General features: G+C 40.1%; 1 protein-coding gene across 1 annotated transcript in view; it reads right to left on the bottom strand.

Annotated features, from left to right (window-relative positions):
• CCDC141 (coiled-coil domain containing 141) overlaps positions 1 to 22,189 on the bottom strand; it is a 153,776-nt gene that overhangs the window by 37,725 nt on the left and 93,862 nt on the right. Inside the window, exons 9-12 of the mRNA XM_016210723.2 lie at positions 10,081 to 10,222; positions 8,256 to 8,375; positions 6,372 to 6,563; positions 1,926 to 2,105 (exon numbers count right to left, since the gene is read on the bottom strand). Coding sequence (XP_016066209.2) covers positions 1,926 to 2,105; positions 6,372 to 6,563; positions 8,256 to 8,375; positions 10,081 to 10,222 — 634 coding nt within the window. The remainder of the gene's footprint in view (positions 1 to 1,925; positions 2,106 to 6,371; positions 6,564 to 8,255; positions 8,376 to 10,080; positions 10,223 to 22,189) is intronic.

Raw genomic sequence — 22,189 nt, 5'->3', positions numbered from 1 at the left:
CTGAACAAAATAAAAATGTAAAAGATAAATAGATGATAGATAGATATAGATAATATATGTTCTAAATGTTCCAAATGAAATATAACTTAATTATTTTACAACAAGCACCTGTATAACATAAGAACAAGGGCAAACTGTTCAGCAAGTTTCCTCTGATGCTTAAAGATATATAAGAGATGTTAGAATTGTTTCATGTATATTTGTTTCCACATAAATTGAACAAGAATGGCCTTCAAGTAACAAAGGTTGAAACAAAGAGGATAGTGTCATTCTCACATATTTATTAAATTAAGTAACTCAAGCTCTAGGTCCTGAGCTAGAAGAGAAAGAGAAAATTGCAGCTGAAAGAAGATGAGGGTAGTTAGACAGAGCCTAACTCTTCCAAATGAATTCAGGCTCCAGCCTGAGATTAATCACATCTCAGAGTACTGAGAAAATTGTAGATGTCAGTTATCTTTGCAAGTCTACAGAAAACAGGAGAAGGGCCAGAAAATTAGAGAAAGAAAAATACTTTCATTTTCAAAGAGTAGGGGAAGGCTGGGCTACATAGTTTACAGATTGGAAAGCTTTACAATGAGAACCAGTGCAGTAAGTTCATTGTTGACCAAGCAGTTTGTGAGCTGTGAGCACTTTGAAAAGAATCCCTTGGTCACTATGAGCCAACTTGATTTCTGCCAAATTATTTTCATGCAATTGATAAGATGTTAGGTAGACATAGAATTAAACCCAGGAGAGATGGCTAATGTAGTAGACAGTAGATCCAAAATTAGTTTGACAAGATGGAATCATGGGTAAAGATGAACAAAATGACATTAAATAGGAATAAAAATAAAGACCCACATTTGTATGTAAAAGATACATAGCTGACACATATAAAATGGGAAAGACCTAGCTTGGCAGGAATTGTAATAAAAATGCATGGGAGTTTTATTCAATCACAAGCTCAATATGAACCAGCAAAGTGAAATCATGGCTAAAAATGATTACATAATCTTAGGTCTTATTAGTAAAGAATGATGTCCTCTTTGTTGTACTCTGTGTTAGAGTTGTACTTTACAGTTTGGCTACATTTTATGAATAATTTTGATAAACCATAAAGATTTCTGGAAGGTAGGATCAGGATGGAGAGAGAAATGAAGCTGCCTCATAAACGATAGAAAGGATATGCATGGGGTTCACTTCAGAAAAGACTCATTAGATATAGCAACTATTTTCAATGCTTGAAGGACTGTCATGTGTAAGAGAAATCAAGTATGAACACTTCCTCCCCACCCCGCCCCGTGTAGATACAGAGGGTTAGAACCAAATATGAAGTCAAATTTTAAAAAAACTTTTCCTAGCAGCTAGTGTTCTCTAACAATGGAATGAGCAGTTTCATTAGGAAGATGCTCGAGGTATTGAAGAAGTGGATTAGCCATCTTTTAAGAATTCTGTAGAGAACTTTATATGGGTGAGAGGTTGATATAAGGATTCTAGACTATTTTGCAGATATAAGTGGACAACTGAAGTTTAGGGTACATTTCTAAATATAATGGAGCTTCACTATAGAAAGATCTGCTATAGAAATTCTACAAAATAAAGATTTATCCTAGATGTTGTCTTGAGCCACTGGAAACCTTGTTGCATGCTCTCAACATAACTTAGAACTTTTGAGTGAACTTCTATGTAATAATAAAAATGTTGCATTTGAGTTATAGCCACTCTTTCTTCTAGAGAGTTAAAATAGCCTTCATGTTATAAAGTTATGAGAAGTCTAGGTCTAAAGAAATACAGCCATGCTGAGGTGGGCACTGCTCTAGGTTGAATGAAGCTAAAGGTACTTTCTAAACCCATACTGCTGATTAATTGATAGCTGAACTTTTTATGATTCTGACTTTCACAAGGAATCCTTGCAGAAGGTGTGACTCACATAATGTCATTCTCACCATATTTATTAAATGAAGGAACTCAAGCCCTAGGTCTTGAACTAAAAAACTCCTCTTTAGAAACAGCTGCCACTGCATCTCGGCTGAGTCAGACCAATGCTTGGCTTCAGCAGCATCCTCTTCTTTCCATGGGCTTTCAGTTTGGTAAAACTCCTTCAGGCTCTGACACTGCTCTTCTACCTAAAAAAAAAAGAGAGAGAATATAATTGCAAGATAAAAACATTTTTAAAGAAAAAATGACACTAGATTCCAATAAAAGCCTATATGAAAAATTAAATGGGACTATATTCCACAATTCTTTTTTTTTCTTTTTCAGAGAGAGGAAGGGAAGGAGAGTGGGGGAGAGAGGAGAGAGAGAGAGAGAGAGAAACATCAATGTGTGATAGAAACATTGACTGGTTGCCTCTAGTATGCACTCCACCAGAGGCTGAACCTGCAACCTAGGTATGTTCCCTGGCCAAGAATCAAACCCATGATCTTTCAGTGTATGTATATTCTTGGATTCCCAAAGATAGTTCTGGAAGAAAGATAACCAAAAGCAAATTATTACAACACAAGGACAATATACACACAATGTTATGGGCACAGTGCAGAGGGACCACCAACTTTACACTGAGTAAATAGAGGACTTCTCCAAAGAAGTGTCATTTAATCTGTGTCTTTCAGAATTGTCCAGAGAGAAAGGGAATAGGAGAAGGGGATCCCAGGTGGAAGGAATGGCATGTATGAGGCACAAATGTGAAAATACTGGCTGTTCAGAGCTTGGTAAATGATCTTAGTGTGGGCGAAGTTCAGGTTGCACAAGCTGAGTGGTAAGAAAGAGGCTAGAGAAATAATTGTGTTGGGATAAAACCCTCCCACAGGTTTCAGCTCATTGTCTACTGTAACCAACATGATGTGACACATTCTCATTAGTTTGAGACAACTGAGAGCTATCTCAGTGACTCAGAATCATCATGAGAGCCATCAGTACTTCAACAGGACTATGCACTACAGGCTGGGTGTCAATTTGATGAGCGGTCAGTTATGTGTAATTCTCAAAACATAAACTTTAATTCATGCGCCTTTTCCAACTGTTCCCAAAAGCCTCCTTGAAAGCAAGTGAGAATGATGTCATTATAGGAATTCCCTGGGATCTGTACTAGTTTATTTTTTGAGTGGATTAATGATAAACTTTAATACTTTATCCATTTTTGGTAAAGGTTATTTACAACTTGCTTCACAAATTACATTCGTCAAATTGCCTGAATTTTAGGAGGGTAACTATCAAATTTGCTTTAGAGTGATCATTTTTTGAAAGGAGGAGTGAAGGAGAGAACTCTAGGAGACAGAGAGAACAGGCAGAGGTGACTTCTTTAAGCTTGGCAAGAGACAATTAGGAACCGAGTTGAGGTAGGGACGGTGCAAATGGAGAGGAGGGGAACTTCAAAAATCCATTAGGTTGTCTCTACAGATAGGCAAAGGATACCATGGCCTTTGAACTAGACAAAACAAAAGAGAGGAAACTGAGGATTAAATTTCAGCTTTAATGTTTACTAGCTGCTTAATCTCATATACCTAACTCAAAGCCTTACTTTCCCTCATCTGTAAAATGGGGATATTAGTAACTAAACACAGAGGTGTAAGGATGAAATAAAACCAGGAATGAAAAGCATAGGGCCTGGTACAAAATGAGAGCACACTGAGAGAGATGGAGGCTTCTACATAGGACTTCTGAAAATTATGGGGCCATTAACTCAATGCCAAAGTACAGAAGAAAAATGTGTTTAAGGAAAAGATAACCAGTTGTGTTTTGTTGAGTTTCAGGAGCCTACAGGATACATAGTTAATTAGTATGATTAGAAGTTGAAAGCATTGGTCTAACACTCAGAAGTGCTGGGACTGAGGAGCTGTTTTTGAATTATTGGTGAACTGAAACCATAGGTGGGGGGTATGTGATTTTTATAGGAAAAATGTGTAGAATGTGCAAAAGAGAGAACACAGGCAAGGACTCTGGGACCCAGCATAATTGAGGAACAGGGAACTGAGTTAGGAAAAAGGAGAAGGAACAGCTAAAGAAGTACACAGAGTGATTCCACTTATGTGAAGTATCCAAATAAGGCAAATCCATAGAGATAGAAAGCAGATCAGTGTTTGCCTGAGGCTGGGAGTGGAAACCAAGGCTGACTAAGAAAGTGCACTGGGGCTATTTTGGGGTGATGGAATTATACTAAAACTGGAGGGCAGTGATGGTCGCACAACTCAGTGAATATGATAAAAGTCACTGTACTCCAAAATAAATGAATTTCATGCAATGCAAATTATACCTCAATAAATCTGTTTGTTCGCTTTTAAGCCAAAGGAGGTAAGAATAAATAGATTAAGTAAATGGGCAGAGAGATTAAGTAGGCTAAAGACTGAAAAGACACCATTTCACTTATCAGTCAGTAAGTAACTTATAAGGACATTTTCAGTGGAGTGGCAGATGGCAGAATTAAAAGGGAAATAAGCTAAATGGCTATGGGATGAAGACTGGGAGGATGCACAAGTAGAGACAAGAAGTGTCATCTTCCACTGCAAAAGTCCAGATGTGAAGGGAAGGAAAATTAGAGAGTGGCTGCCTTCAGGAGGGCAAGACCATATGGGCATAACTGTAGACCAGAGGAAAGAAGGTGACGGAAAAAGCAAATTTGAAACATTAGAGGAGGTTGGTGGAGCTAGATTCTGAAGGATGTGGGAGCATACAGGGAGGGAAACTTTTCTATTAGTGCTGGACAGAAGCAGGGACTTCAGCTTATTGGTGAGGGTGGAGGAAGGGTAAATATATCATCAATTGATTTGGAAGTCCAAGGAAGTCAAGGCAGTTAGGTTCAATGGTCTCTCTTTTTGCAGTCACATGTGAGGTAAGGGCACCAGCTGAGATTTAAGTATGGAAACTGGGGTAATATGTTTGAAAATTACTACTGAATGGGTGCCAATAGAGAGCATGTGAGGGACCCAGCTGAGGCAGAGACCCATAAATCTGTAACAGTACGAATCAGCACAATTGTAGGATTTTCTGCAGGAGTGTCTGGAAGCTTGGAAAGAAAAGATGAGTAAACAGAGTGTTGGATTGATCTAGTATTGGGACTTGTCAGGGTTAGTGAGGGTGGAAGGCAGGAAATCGAGGGCATGGAGAATGGAATGCAAATGAGTAACCAAGAGCTGCTGAGGAAGGAAGGAAAGCTGGAGGGAGTAGGAGAGTGATAGAGTGAGAGCACTGCCCAGATTAAGAGAGAAGGCTCTACCAGGTAGGAAAATAGATTAAATGAAAGCTGGGAAGAGGAAAGGACAAAGGTGCTTCTGAGAAAGTGGTGTTGGCAAAGCTAAGGTTTCAGCCTTAAACCCAAAGCTCCAGGGGCCAGAGTGGGTCATGGTAGTAGATACTAAACCAGAAGCCAAGAAGGTGCGTTTTGGGCAATAAAAATGCAGAAAACAAACACTTCTTTTTCTTTTCCACCATTTCAAATTCTGAGTAAAATGTTCATCAACAGGATAATCCTGAGTTGTAATACCTCTGCTGAACTGGGGGAATTTGGGGTTAAATGACACAAATGACAAAAGGTGGAGTGAAGATGTGAAAAGGAGGTAGTGGTTACCTGAGACTTCCAGGGGCTGGGCATGGCCTTCCTCCAGAAGGGCAAGAATTCAGAATATTACAGACCAGAGGTGACAGGGGAATGTGGTAGGCCAGATGGTGGAGGTGGGAGGTAGGGTGAGGGTGTTGGGAGGGCAGAGTGAGAAGATGGGAATCTAGCATGCTACCTAACTTTAGTTGGCTTTACCCCTGAGAGAGCCTGCTGGCTCTACCTCCCACTAAACCAGTGCCTGTCACCTTGAAAGGAGGGTGATCTGTGTGCACCTGGAGCACTGAGACCAGAGTTAAATGAGGTGGGGCCCTAGCACTTTTCTAACACTAACATCATCTTCAAGAAAGTGGGACCTTTGTAAGATGGAATCCTAGTCTACTAGAGGGAATTTTACAGATTGTCCAGGACAGCCCTGTCACAACAGTGCCTCAGAAGCAGCTCTCTGGAGCAACTTGTTAAAAAGCATCAAACAAGACAGATTTGAGAATGGACCCCAAAGCCCATAAATCCCAATTCTGTGTATTTTAAAAGAACCATGTGAATTGCTCAGGTATTCAAAAAGACCCATGGTTAGCAGATGACTTATTTTTACATAATTTTATTCTATGTTTAGGACAGTGTAAATATTTATGGGCCAAAGTACAAAGTGTTCCAACACAACCACTTTGCTTATTTGTGTGCTTATCTACACATGCATACTTATATTGTGTTTCGGTAAAAGGACTTAGTGTTTAGTTTTGTATGGTGCCTTGGTGAGTAAAGGGCCTATAAGTGAGTACGTGCAGGAAGACGGGCAGGGGCCACCTTGTCGATAAAGGCCAACACGTAGGTACCGCACCTCCTCCGATGACTTTAGAAATGCCACATAGGTTTGCAGGACTTGTGATCTGGAGCCGATGCTTTGGCCAAGTAAGTTTAATTCCTCCTTTAGCCATTTAGCTTTAGAAGAAAGTGATGCCACTTCATCAGGTTCAAATTCATTTTTCTCTGTCATAAGTTTTGCAGCTGCTTCTAATTCATGTGATGCTTCCTATGAAAGCAAAGCACAGAGGGTCAGGAGCTGACAGGGGAATCAGGAACATTCACATTTCATTACCTTCTGCACATCCATCCATTATGAGTATTAACTGAACTTCTACCAAGACTCTCCTCAATAAAAGGAAGGCACAACTTTCAAAATTTTTGAAAAAAGTATCTTAAAATAAAAACCATCTCAAATTATCCTTTCACTCTATCAGCTACACTTCTCATTTAGAGCGTTCTAAATTCTGTGTTACAAATAGAGGAAGAGTAGTTTGGTATGAAAGGTGGTAAAACAAAATGGCAGAAATATTTTAAATATTTTAAATAAAATAATTATACACCAGAACAGAATTATTTTTGAAATTAACAATAACTCTAGCAAATTCTGACACCAATTTTTTTATATACAAGATGGGCTTATAGAAATTGTTTACTCATTTCTTAATTTCTAAAAAAAGGCATCAATTATGCAGTCTTATTTGAATTACTATCTAGACGGATTTTTTAACAAGTGTAGAGGAAGCATTATATATGAGGTCTAAATAGCCTAAAGAGTCAGTGAATTTGACTTGCTTGGGGTTGCTCTGCTATGTATTATTTTGAGTGAAATTTCTGGTGTGTGAAATCTAACCACTGATGAAATGAATGAGTAGGCACTGTAGGCATTACACATATAATTGCCATAGAAAGCCATATAAAATTTTGTGTGATAACAAGCTAAGAATCAAGCAAAAATGAAAGAAAAACACTTCATTCTCATTTGCAGCAAGAAGGTATGGCTTCCCTGCTTGTATTTAATATGCTTCCCAAGTACTCCGGTGAATGATGGTAATTTTAATTTGCGAGTGCTGCTTCCAGACAGTACTCAGGGGAGGGGGAAGCAGGGGAGTTTCTCCCATGCAATCTCTTCCTTAATTCTAAAAATTTTGGAATAAAAAAGAATGAATTCAGACTTACATTTTATTTTAAACATTTTACATAATGAATTAAAAACATCTCATTTAAAAATGGTTTCATCTGTGTGTTTTGAGTGGGAGTGCCTCTGTGAAGGAGAATATTCTGCTGAGAACTTATGGAGAGGAGTGGCCATCTCCTGGTGACTTTGGTGAACCAAAGGCAACACCTGACTCACTTTCCTAAACACCTGGGGCAGGCTGGGACTCAGTGGAGCTGCTAGCAGGAATATCTGAACCTAAGTCCCATGTGAAAGGGGTAAAAGGGAGTTAGGGAAGGTGCTAGGGAGAGGAGGGCAATTTCTGTCTCTGAAGGCTTAGTGTGCAAACAAGATTTGTCTCCTGGAATCTTGTATTAACACATGTTGCTTCTAGTAATTTTCTTTTGTAACTTACTCTAGCAGAAAATCACAAATAGTCTTATAAAAGCACTCTCGTTGCCTCCTCTGGTGCCCCAAAAGGAGTTGCTAACATCTCTCAGGCCAGAAAAAGGGGCCAAATGAGTGTTTCATACCAGGTTAGAATGCTGAGCTTCAGTGAGCTCCCCCCCACCCCCGAGTAAATGCACATATAAATATAAATAGTTAGATACACATAAGAGTAGAAGTTTTTAAGTCATCAGTTGCCACAATATTAATTTAGAACTGCAACCCTCAGGGCAACTAGGAGTAAGTTTTATAGCTACAGATACAAAGAAATCATCTTTACAAAATCATGACCATGATAATGATTCTTATTGCATTTACCTTAACTTGGATATCTAGTTCCAAATATTTACTCAAAATCTTCTCTGACTCAGAAAGGCTGGAACCGACATCCATTGCATTGGAAAATACTGGACTGATTTCCTGAATTAACATTTCCACCTTTAGAATAAAAGAGCATAATGCAGCCTTAGTAATATGTATTTGCATGTATGTATCCATTTGCATAGAGAAGGTAAACATTACTCTCTCCATTCCCACTATACCTTAATGTATATCAATATTATTCTAAAAAGAGTTTTAAATATTTTAGAATTTCATATTTAAATTAGTAATGCTGCTCTTCATATGAGATAATACTACTGACCCACCAATAGAGGGCATATGTTTAAAAAGTTTTCATTAGCAGCAATGAGAGAAAAGAAATCATCCATGTCCTCTAAGAATTTATTATCTGTATTATCTAGACAAGATAATGTACTTGCCAACACATCAGCAGAGATGAATGTGTCTGGTTAATTAACTCACAATCACCCACTGTAGGTTGCATGGGCGCAATTTACAGGCACATTTTGAAGTAGAGATCTGGAGCATGGGTATTAGATCACCTTATGGGTTGCTATTTTTAGGGCTGGGGGACACAGAGGCAGCCAGCACCAAACCTTGTACATGTGATAATAAAACACAGGAACACACTTTGGCAATTTAATTGATGAATGTAAAAGACTATATTTGTTCCTCGGTACACATGGATCAATGAATAAAGTGACTTTTAAAGGTTCTATTCCATTCAAGTTACTGCCTTCATCCCAGGCTCTAACCGGAGTCCATACATCCCAGGTCAAACTGGGTCTGAGCTGGCAGGAAGACAATAGCAACAGCTGTGTGAGTTCCTACAGTGTTTTCCGCCACCACCAAATCAGCTTGACTCTCAGGCTCTAGGGAATGTGGCTTCACAGCTGCCGCCGTATTTGGAATCTCCCTGGACTCCGGCATCAGAACAAGACTCAAATTCCCAAGTTCTGGACCAAAAACAGGTGGGGAGGCATTTTAAATAGAGACATGGTTATCTAGTAACCTTTCCTGTGAAGTCTACTAATTCTACGTGGTTAAGTCAGGCACATAAATCCACTGTATTAAATGAAAGTATCGTTAATAATTTGACACGAGGTTCATTAGCATTAATGTCATTGAGATATTACTAGTTTTTGCTACATATCCCACCTACAGGTAGGTAATTTTTTATTTAGTCAAATAGTAGCTGCCTGGTTTATTCCCCTTTGAGAACAGAAAATAAAATTCTCCCACACCAAGTCATTCTATTCACTCTGCAGAGAAGGTTTCCACATGTGTGCTTGCATTCAGAATGACCAAGTCCATTGCACTGGCCTCGTTCAATAAAATATGATAATGGCAACTTATTCCTGGAACCCCTAACTCATCATTTTTGGTATCTGTCAAATGTCCTCATGCTGTATGGGTATCATGTTAACTAAAACTTGTGCATATTGGAACCATGCAGAAAATCATGTAAATCAAGGACACCATCAAAGTATGCACATGGTTCTGTTAACACAGTTCTGCACACAGTGAGGACTGCCTTTGTGTATATGTGTTCAGGGATGGGTGGCAAGTAGCGTTACATATATAGTTTTGGCAGCCTGAGGCAGGGATGATTGATGAGCAATAGTGAATTGCAAGTCTATTCTGTTCCATTGTAAAACCTAACATGGACCATGAGAGAGGCCTAAGGAGACACTCCCCTGTTCTCCCGAGGCCCACATGCTGAAATTGCCACATCATCTTCTATCACAATAAGGTGTTCATCTAAAGAGTAGCTTAAGGAGGACACATTTTATGAAACTACCTTCCTCAGGAAGCCCTCCACTGAGGCTGCTAACTGTTGTTTCTTAAGAGCAAATTCCTTGTGCGCCGAACACTGCCCTGTGAGATGATCCACGCGTCTCTGAATGGATCCCATCACCTCATGGACGCCGGTCACCCGGGAGCTGAAAGGAACAAGCCAGCTGTTAGTTCATCCCACCTCCATTTAGATGCCCCAGGAACAGGGAGAATTTGAAAATAGATTTGCTCTTTCATAAGAGAGTTAATAAACGTTATCAAGCTTCAGGCTTTAGGATAATCGAAGTTTAAGTAGCTATCGCCTTAGTACAGCAAAGAGCAAAACCAAATTATGTTCCTTTGTTTAAGTCAGTCAGTCCTGAGGGGAAAGATGAGTTATGGGTTTTACAAGCCAGGTCTAATCTTCTTCTCTCAAGGTTTACTTTTTAATATTTCTCTAAGATATTTTAAAGACCTTATGGCAAAAAGCACAGTGCATTTGCCAAGAGTTTTCCTGGGGGTGTTATTTTAAAGCTTCATTTATCTAAAGGAGCTCTTTGAATAGAAATGTGGATCAGCCAATTAACGAAACATTTACTAATCCAATAGGGTACAATATTGATGTAACACTAAGGACCTGGTTCTCGATGATTATGAATGCTCAAGGCTGCATTCATTAGAAGAAAAACAAGTCATCACCAACAATTAGGAATCTAATGTACTTGTTCATAAAAAAGAAACCCAGCCTCACACTGTCATTATTCACCTGTGATGGCCTCATGAGAAACAGGAAAGTGACATGAGAGCTCATAAAATGAAAATGCCTTTAAAACGACAAATGAGCTTAGAGTTAGACCCCATTTGCTCCAGTCTAAAGATAGATCAGCAAGTTTCCTAGTCATTTCCAACTTGGGACTGCCAGCAATGCAGGACAATGAAAGAACATTGCTGATGAAATGAAAACTCGTTAACTTTTCAACCTAATCCTAAAACAGAGCCTCTCCTCCTATGTAAGAAGCTGATGGCTTCAGTTTCCCGTCAATCATTTACCTCAAATACTAATAAAGATTAACATAATAACTCTTAAATTTAATTACCCAGAGTTGAAAAAAAAAGATCTTGGAATGAGGTACAGATTTCAGTAGTTTTACCTCAAATAATTAATGACTCTGTAAAAATGAATTTAATTAGTAATGAAATGAGGGCAAGATCCTGAAGGACTGAGAGGTAAAGCAACTTCACAGGAATGACAAGGAGGCAGCTGAAGAGGTGAGAGTTCATCAGCAGCTGGAGAATCCAAAGTGCATGGGATTCAAGTGCATACTGTGGGTGCCACTCAAGTCCCAGGGAAGTTTAATTAGGGGGGACCTTATTCCTGACACGTAATGCTCCACAGGCATTATACTTAAAACAATTAGTTTTGTATTGTCAGTAACTCAGAGACAGCGAAGAGGTTAATCAAGAAATCAGGAGAGTTTTAGAAATAATTCCTATGATACTTAAATTGACAAGTTCTGTAAAAGCAGTGTACTGGTAATGCCAATCATACTTTAACTAGGTTTTACTTTTTAAAAAAAAATATGTCTTTATTGCCTTTGGGACAGTATGGATGGACCTGGAGAAAATTATGCTAAGTGAAATAAGCCAGGCAGAGAAAGACAAACATCACATGATCTCGCTTATACGTGGAATCTAAAGAACTTAATAAAATGATGAAGAGAATAAATTCAATGACATGGAAGCGTGGATCAGACTGATGAATGTCAGAGGGATGGAGGAGGGCTGGTGGGTGGAGGGGGAGAGAGTAACCAAAGAATTTATATGCAGATATGCATAACCCAAGGACATGGACAATGGTGGAAAGAGGCACTGAGGAGGGGGGTGGGACGGGATGGAACGGGTCATTGGGGAGAAAAAGGGACATCTGTAATATTTTAAACAAAATAAATAAATAAATAAAAATAATAAAATGTCTTTATTAATTTCAGAGAGAAAAGGAGAGGGAGAGAGAGATAGAAGCATCAATGATGAGAGTCATTGATCGGCTGCCTCCTGCACGCCCCCTGCTGGGGATCGAGCCCGCAACCCGGGCATGTGCCCTGACCGGGAATCGAACCCCGATCGCCTGGATCCTAGGTCGATGCTCAACCGCTGAGCCACACCCAGCCAGGTTAACTAGGTTTTAGACTTTGAGATATTATATGCTAGAAAAGCATTTAAAAGCCCAATTGTCCAATATCTTGTAGCTTCCAAGTTTTCTATAGTACATTCAAACTTGGAACGATAAAGATACGCAACAAAGCAGAAGTAAATGCGCACTGTAGAAAGATGGTACAGAGAACAGCTTTTGTGAAATAAATGGGTAATCATCTTCTAAACACAATGATCCAGTCTTTCCTGTGACAAGTCACCATTTTTAATGTTTTAAGCCATCCCTTTTCTAATTCTCATACTTAACCTATGATCTGTGTATAACTCTTATCTCCATTTTGCAGATGAGCAGACTAAGGAACAAAAAAAGCTCAGTAACTTGCCCAGGTCACAATTAAGTGGCTGAGCTGGGATTTGAAACTATTTATCTGATCTGAGTCCACACCCTTTACCACCTCGCAGGACCTTTTCTGGGTCTGTGACACATGATAGAGGAGCGGGGGCATTCTTCCTCTGAAATTTCCCTGCCCCTGAAGTTGAGTGATGGGAGCAGGGTTAGCCTGGCTGGCACGCTCCCGGTTTCGTTTCCAGGGGCTTCTCTAAGTCTGTCTGTCGTTTCCGCCGTGGCCACTAGAGGGGCATGGTACCAGCCCTGAGAAAGGAAACGGGGAAAAGAGCATTCTTTTCGTAAAAATAATGCTCTTTAGTCACTTACAATTTTAATTTTGATAAATCAAACAGGACCCCTCTCTTTCTGTCTTTAGAAGGACCATTCCTTTTCAATTTTTCAATGACCTAGGAGATTTGGCCTCATTATGCGGTGATTTGTGCCTTACTGTGAATATCGATTGCATTGTGAATTCTTTAAGGGAAAGGGCAACATTCTTTTCAGTCATATATCTGTTCAGCCCTGAGCACATAGCCCTGTAAGTAGTAGGTTAGTTAATGTTTTCAAATGAAATAAAATACACCTTGATCAATATTTGAGGGAAGAGAAGACAGATTTAAGAAACAAGAACACATGCACAGATAGTCGCTGTATAAAAATGCCACTAGTAACGGTTTCCAAACAGTGGCAGCTTTGCCCTTTGCCACTTATAGAAGTTTTTGGCCATCTGAAGACGGCCCAATTTCTTCCTTGATGGTTTAGCATTTCCAGTCAGGTGGACTGGCACTTCCCTCCTCTACTGAAAGCCTCAGGGGGCCAGGCTGAACTGCCTTGTTTCCCTGGGCACTACGGCCTGCCCATTGTGTGCGCTGCTCTCACTGTGGCTTTCTCGGCAAGAAAAATTCTCCATTATCCTGTTCACCCTGGCCGGCTCCTAGTTTCCTCTCTCGACATCCTCAGCTAGATCATCTCTGTCTGTCTGGCGTTAATATTCCCTTCCCGATTCCCAGTTGGAATATATCCGTCACGCTCCTAACCCCAGCGCCACTCCCTCTCCATGCCTCTTAGTGAAAATCTACTCTGCAGGTTACAACCCGCCCTGATCCCATCATTTTTAGTTAAAAACTGTATACATTGATTCCACACTTTTCCTTTGAACCCACTCCAAACATTTTAAAACATGTATAGCATGCACACTGGCAATGTTCATGTTCTCAGAGCCTGTAAAGCAGATGGTTTGATCAAAGGACAAATATGACCTCACTCTCTGCCAGCAATTCTTACATGAGCTGAAAATAAATGAATAGATTTCCATCAGTCACCCAGGATCAAGTCCTGTTATTTCACAATCCTATTAAATAAATGATGGGATTAGAGCTAAGAATGAATGACAGAAATTTGTTGAGAGAAGGGCCCTGTCACTTTGTTCTGATTCTGCAGCCACGCTGCTCATGTGCTGCTTCACTGGGTGGGAGAGGGGCTGGCGGTGGACTAGATTCCTAGGTACAAGGGTCTGTGGCTCTGAGGTTTCATTGGAAATACTGGCTGATCTTTGAGCTCTCTCTATAAGGATGGATTAGATGGTACCTGTCTGTATGTGAGTGTGAGGGTCATCAGATTATTCCTGATGTTGACTTTGACTTCTCCAAGCATCACAGATACTCAGAAATAACAGACTGTGAATGTTCGTTCAGACATTTGTTAGAAACTCCATCACGGGAGCTTTTTCTCCCTTGCTCATTGAGGCAATAGAAGAGAGGAGTGGGAGAAGAAAAATGATTGATCTTTTGTTTCCCAAAGAGCAGAGACATATTGACTTCTGGCTCAAAAATAGACTGTTCTATTTGCTGTATGGAAGCAGTTGCCCTATCTTTGCATCTGTCACAAATCGGGGCCGGGGAGGGGAGCAAATCCCAATGTTAATGTGTCCTAATGATTCTTTCCGGAGGACGGCACGTTGCTTTTAAACCTTTCATAAATTACCATTGGCAGCCCATCTGGATAAGGAGCTGGACCAGATGGTAAGCGCCTGACAGCTCACTCTCTCTCATCAGAAGGCATCAGCTGATCACATTTTTCTTCTTGTCCATGGACAAATTATACTTTGAAAATGGAAAAAATAGACCTTCCTTATCTTTAACTTGCTGCTTCTCTGACAGGGACCCAAACAGTGTCCCTTCATGTTTATAAACTTCTGTATTTTGGAGAAAACAACAGCCATTCTCTAGTTCTCTTATCTGCTTTGAAAAACTGCCATTCGTACTGTAGAAGTGAAATGTATGTTTTTAAATTTTTTTCTGACTTAAGTTATACACATTAAGAATCCCTCCCTACCAAACAAATGTTACACACACACACACACACACACACACACACCCCTTTAATATGCACATACTGATGAAGAAACAGAAAGCAGTGAATGGGGCTGAAGCCACAGATCCCCTGGTTCTGGCACAGATGCCTGCAGAGATGGCCATGAATTCCATTCCTATGAGGCCACAGAGACCTACCAGAAGGCCACCATAGCTAGGATTCTACCTGAAATAAGTAACAGGGATGGGGTTCTCCCTCCTTGTAAAAAAAGGTTGAAAAAGACTGTAGCTAAGTGCTATTGGGGCAAAGAAATCAGATACATGGGGCAATCAGGAACTACCCTTGACCCCACGTGAATTTCAGAATGCACCTCAGGGCCACTGTGACTCATTCGGAGCTAATGCGACGCTGATTGAAGACCAGAAGACTGAGTCTGGACTGGGGACCCTATGAGTTCAGGGGGAAGTCACTGCAAAGCTGTTAAGGATAAAACAACAAAGAGAAAAGAACAATACAACGAAAATAAAGCCAAAAAACAAACCCTTCCCTCTCCAGATGCGAGTGCAATCTAAAATTTCAAACCCCACAAGGAAAATTCATCCTAAGAAAAGACACTAAACAATCAAGAGATAAATGCACTCTATCAAAAATGAAAATAAGTAGAGCAACCTGAAAATGACTTTACACACACACATCTGAGCTCATCAAAGAGAGAAAGGAAAACCCAATACCCATAATAACAGAACAAGAAACCCTGAAACAAAAACATTCAGTGAGTTAGAAATCCTAAAAATGAAAAAACATAGTTATGAAAACTAAAAAAAAAAAAAAAAAAAATTAATGGGTGTGAACAAAGGGAAAATTCACAAAAGAGAAAATCAGTCTGAGGGATTCAGTGAGAACACAGCGTGCAGAGCTAAAGGAATGGAAAATGTATGAAAGAGTTCAGAGACCCAAAAGACAGAGAAGCTGCGACAGCCTGCTAGGAGTTACAGAAGAGGAAAGGACAGCAGAAAAATTGATATTTAAAGACATAAGTGCTAAAAATTTTCCATGCTTGATGACATAAGTCTTCAGATAAAAAGGGCACAGCATAAACTAAACAGGCAAATATTCTCATTTGAGATAATTGGGAAAATACAAAAATAGATTTTAATGTGGTGCCTTCCAAACAGTTTCTCTGTTTGCAGCCCTTTACTCTCTCTGTCCCCTCCGAAGTCAATGTGAGGTCAGATATACAACTTGGATCTGACTTTTACTTGCTTCACATTCTGTTGTGAGGATTCTCAGTGTCTAAATATTCTTCAGAAAACACTACTTTGATGTAGGCTTAGAATATTTCATGATGTGCTTGCCCTTCAAAGATTGAAACAGTTACCTATTTTCTGGGAATATTTAGGTGGTTTTCAGATTAGCACTATTGGAAACAGAATGGTGATGGGGCATTATATTCATAAATATGTCACTCATCTCTCTCTTTTCTGTGTTCTTTTCTCCTTAAACCCCTCAGTGACCCAAGGCAGAGATTTCTGTCCTGCCCCTCTAGCCAGGCTTCTTCTGCAGACTATAGTTCCAGACCTTCTTACTCTGGGGTCCTGGCTATTTCACATCACATCATCACCATCATAAACAAATAAGTTCAAATTGTACTGAGGGGCTCCTAGATATTTCACAAGAACCTAATCTAGTTACTCTAGATTTTTTTATCTTTATTGTTGAGAGTATTACAGATGTTCCCCCCCTTTTCCCTCCCTTGCCCCCTACCACCCGGTTCCCACCCCGCCCAATAGAAAGTGCGAGCCTTGGGTGCCCTTCAGACGGAGAGTTTCAGAATTATGAAAGCCTGGGCCATGTTAACAGGCCCAGATTGCAGTTATGACATTTACTCAACCTCTGAAAAGAACAACTTAATATAGACATGAAAATATTTGGAAAGTAGCTGAGTTAACACTGTCGTAAGAACTCAACATTGTAATTTCCTAAATTTCAGTATCTGACATTTACCATCTAAATGCATCATAGAACTTTTTTTAAAAATAGCTATTTTAAGTTCTCAAATGCTCAGCGGAATTCCTATAAAATGCAACTATAAATGACTCTATTAGGCAAAAGAAATTTCTGTTTTTATTTCTTTGGGGGTTTTTTGTTAGAAGATGGGGAATGTTTTTGCTTGTTTTCCACTCAAGATCTTTAAAAATATTTTTACTGTGATAGAGGCTTTCCTTTGATGCCATACCAAGTCCCTTGACATTTCAAATCGAGTCACCTAATATATAAGTACTAAGATGAGGAACATAAGAGAGGTCTCCCACAGCCCTACAAAGTGGTTTCATGGTCTGGATGAGGAAATGGCACCATCACTAGTCAAACAGCTAAGGGATGATGCAGAACATCACAGAAGGAAAGGTGCAGCCACGAGACCGAGCTGACCAACACAAAGGAATTCAAGAAGTATGGTGTGTACATACTGGCTCTGTTCCTCTTAGCTGGACACTGGGGACTTCCGTCCCTTCCAGACATGAAATTCAACAACGGCCTCTCAACTCGCACTCCTTCACTTGTCCTGTCCCGATCAGGGCCTTGGGAATGCGTCTCCCTTCTCTGAAAACTGTGGCCCCGGCACCCACTGTCCCCATGGCTTCCTCGTGCCTAGAGCACACTCCCTTGATGCATCCTTCCTGACGGGCTGTGAGTAAGGTTCCGGAGGTTCCACCCCAGGCTTATATGTATATTTGACTGCCCTTGATGCCTGATGCTGGTATGTCATATTAGGAACTTAAAGGCACATTCGATACATTTTTAAATTGAAAGAAAGAAAACCTTTCTGGGGAAGGTTGACTTGAAACTAGAAGACAGATGAAGTACATTTTAAGCGCTCTAGAATAAAAAAGAATCCATGTTCACTAAGTGGCCAGGCTTCCTGTTATTGATTGAAGTTGAATGAAAGGAGTAAGCAGACAGAGAAGTAGCAACCTAACCGGGTGCAGACCTGCATCCAGCCCTCTCCCTCTTACTGCCATGTGGCGGGTGCTAGGGCAGGTTACCGAACCTCTCAGCGCCCTAGTGTCCTTGTCGGCAAAACGGGCGATAATCACAGGAGCACTAATATCACAGGGTGCTTTTGAGGATTAAATTAGTTAATGTGTAGAAAGTATACAAGCGTTTGCCATTCTTCCAATGACCATTTGAACAGTCTCACTTCCATCTGACTCTTTAACCCCACCTTGCGCCCCACCCCCTACCCCCTGTCACCCACGTCTCCACCTCCCCCCGCCGGCTATCTCATGGTAGTTCTTTCTCCTAAAGAATCCTCCCTTCCCCGTCCACAGTGTCAAAGCGGTCCCTTCCCTCCTGGCACTCTCTATCCCAGTTCACTTTTCTATTTTTCCGTAGTACTCACTGCTGCATAAGAGCATATTACCTAGGGATCCATCTGGTGGTTGACTGCTCCTTCCCACCAGCATATAAGCAGCATCAGAGCAGATGCTTTGCCTATCATGACATTATGCTTGGGAGCACCTGGTTTACAAAAGATGCTCAATAATATTTTTGGAATAAATAAATAGACCATGTTGTGTCTAAGTTCATAATCATCCACAATATCACCCAAGGGAAGTAGTGCTAACCAACATAAATGAAAATCATGGAAAGAGAATGCAAAATCCCAATTAACTCCTGTTTTTATTTCTCTGAAAAATATGAAAGTATGAAGAACTAACATTGAGAAAGTAATAATAAGTGTTAGATCAAAACAGACAGCAGTTAAAGTTATACCAAAGCAAAATATTCATTGAGGATGAGGTATTTTTATACACTTTGTGGACAGAAAAGGGGTTTTATGGAAAGTAACCTCACAGAGTGAGTGGATCATAAATTCCTAACTGGGCAGGTCATGGTGGGTAGTCACGCCCAGGCCTATAACTTCTTTAGTAAAAGGTTTATCTTTGCTTTAAGCAAGCCCTGTCCATTGTTTCTGTGCATCTAGGTTAACACAACTTTGAGATATCTCTTTTCAGACCCCTCCTTCTAATTTATAAACCATCCTTTCAGACCCCTTGTTCTAAGACATAATCTTTCTTAGAGCACATAATCTTTCTTTAAAAAACATATTTTTATTGATTTCAGAGAGAGGAAAGGAGGGGGAGAGAGAGAGAGAGAGAAACATCAATGATGAGAAAGTCATTGATCGGCTGCTTAGCCCACAACCCGGGCATGTGCCCGGACTGGCAATCGAACCCCGATCTCCTGGATCCTAGGTCGATGCTCAACCGCTGAGCCACGGCCGGCCGGGCGAGAGCACATAATCTTAACTAATCTGTAATTCAACCCCTGCTTTGCTCTCTCCTACACTCATGCAGTTTTCTTTATGTTCCCTCCTTAATTCCAAATGCATACAAGAAACTGTCAACTATTATTCTTGGGAGCATTTGAGACCTTGCTCCCCAGCATATGTCATCCGTTTGGCTCACATAAACTCTTATAAAAATTCTCTACAGGTTTGGATGTTTCTTATGTTGACAGCTTAAATTCACCACAACAAGGTGGGATGAAAAATGGTACAGCCTTTTCTGCAGGGATAAAAATTGAGTCAATACTGAAGCAAATTTACTTGTAAATCTTCAGTTAATTTTAGTAAACAGAAAAAGGCAAATGAATATCTCACAAGGTATATCTGACAAGGTGGCCTGGTTTTGCTGGGTGTTTACACGTTTTTGAGTTCTGAACTGGTAGGTACACTGATCAACAAAAAGATCCCTCATTATTGTCTAATTACGGAAAACGTCACCCTCATACAAGGTCTCTGAACCCACATTTCCCATTACTACAGCTTCCTGTGGCTTAATACGTGCAGAATCCTGCTTGTCTATCTTTAGATTCAGTGCTCAAAGGCGATGCCAAGGAAGGCCTAGAAAGAGGTGAGGAGGGAGGGCCAGGAGCTAGAGCTTTAAACTTTGCCGTCAGTCTAAGCTTGGCTATTATCACATACTATTATAGATAGCTTACATCAGAATTAAGTGCAAATCAATGTGCGAAAATGCCTTTCAAATTAAAGTGTATTTAGATTGTGACAGATATACTCTGCAAAGATAATAAGCTATTTAAGGGCTCAGAATTATCACTGGATTATAGGGAAGAAATAAAAAAGGCATGTAAACACTTAAATATCTATTATGTCTTTTGTGAGGCTGCTCCAACTTCAAAGGTATTTGATTCCAGGATAGAGAAACAGTGTGGGCCTGTTCCTAATAAGGTAGTAATCACAGAATAATGACAAAGGTCTCAGGTTTACTGGGAAGCTTACTCTCAGATCAATGTGAACTTCTGAGGTCCTATTTTTTTTTTTATTAACAGGAAAAAAAAAATCAGATCTGAAATTCCTACCTGCCCCAATACTAAATTCTGCCTTTTATTACCTTAAGATAAATGTTTATCTTTCCTATTTAAAATATAACCTTCCCCAGTTAGTGAAAATGAATATGATTTGGTGTTGCTGACTCTATTGTAATCATTTGAAACAACCATGTGACTTAGTATTTATGAGCTTTCAAAGCTCTTTGTATAGAAGATAAAAAATATAAGTGAACCAGTTTATTGGGCACTCTATGTGCCAAGAATGGTGTTACCTCATTTGATTTTAAAAAACCCCACACAAACAAACAGAAAAATGCCCTGGCCTGGTGGCTCAGTTGGCTGGAGTGTTGTCCTGTGCACCAAAAGGCTGCAAGTTCTATTCCTGATCAGGGCACATACCTAGGTTGTGGGTTCCATCCCTCATCGGGGCATGTACGGGAGGCAACTGATCGATGTTTCTCACATCAGTGTTTCTCTCCTTCTCTCTCTTTCTCTTCCTCTCTCTCTAAAATCAATAAATCAATAAACATATCCTCAGGTGGGGATAAAAAACACCACCACCCAACCCTCTATGAAATGTGTATCTCCATTTTACAGATGAGGAAACTGAGGGTCACAGAAGTTAGGTTTAAAAGTCATGGCATTGCTTTGGCCCTCAAAATGCATGAAATAAACCCCTTTGACGCTGTCTTAAGTTTTTTTATCTACACCCATTTTCAAATGTCTGGTACTAGGAACCTCGGTGATTTGTGTCCTTGTGGTGTGGCTGTCATTCAGAAGCCCAGGAAGCCACTGTGATGTTCAATAACATGGGCTTCATGCTGTCGAAATTAACACTTATTCCCATTGCCACTGATCTAGGCTCTACTTCCCTCCAGCAGGGACTGCAACTTGAACACTCCTTCTTAGGTTCTGCTTCTTCCCTGTGACGGTGGCTCCGGTCATTGGACAGATAAATCATCAGATGAGGAGGGGAAGCACGTCCCCAGTGGAATGCCTGGGATGGAGGTCAGGAGCTACATGCGGCTCTAGTTTGCAGCTGAGATTCTAATGCATTTCAATTTAGCTTTTAATGGCTTTCTATTCTGCATCTACCTTCTGAATCAAAACTGTCCTTGCCAAGTATCAATTTTACTTTACCTTTCAGTTCCTCCTGCAAAAATGGAAATAGTATTCATTTGTAAAATATTGTGAAATCTCAGGACAACCAAACACCTTGGAACTACTACAGAAGCTCATATATCCAAGACATTAACAGAATCCATACTATGAATTATTTTTTAAAATCCAGTTACCTAACCATTAATTAAAGTTTCTTGAAATGGTCCCTACTATTGCTTTTTCTATTAAGGTTCAATCTGCAGCCTGAAGTATCTATAGACACTCTTTGAAAAAAAAATTATATATATATATACTAGAAAGATCAAAGAAGGGAAAAAGAATGAGACTAGCTAAGTAAATAAACATGGCCAAAACCAGTCACTAACATCCTGATGAGAGAATGTAACATAAAATTAAACCACTTCTCTTATGTTTAAGTATTGAAAATAAAGCATTACTGATTAGAGCAAACAGGATCAAGTTTAGCAGTAATAAATTATGACCAGCTTTCCAACTTCAGGAGTTAAGCATCAAACTGAATAGGGAATTTCGGTTTCTGGCCAAGAAGTAGGGACTGGATTTGCCCTCACACCTTAAACGACTAGAAAAGAAACAAAATATGTAAACAGTGGTTCTCAGATATTGGACAGCAGATAGCACAGGACAGTGATCCCTGAGAGAATGGAAACTAATGAGGTGAGCTCACAAATGCATCAGTTTATTGCCTGGAAAGTAATTTCTAGATTAAAGCTGGTAGAACCCAAACAGAGCCCAGAGGTCTTTCTGAGGTGAGGGGACAGAGATCAGACTTCAGGGAGGCCAAGGCACC

This window comes from Miniopterus natalensis, chromosome 8 (genome assembly GCF_054644295.1).
Source record: "Miniopterus natalensis isolate mMinNat1 chromosome 8, mMinNat1.hap1, whole genome shotgun sequence".
In the NCBI taxonomy this organism is placed as follows: Eukaryota; Metazoa; Chordata; class Mammalia; order Chiroptera; family Miniopteridae; genus Miniopterus; species Miniopterus natalensis.
This window is presented reverse-complemented; position numbering and strand designations above follow the sequence as displayed.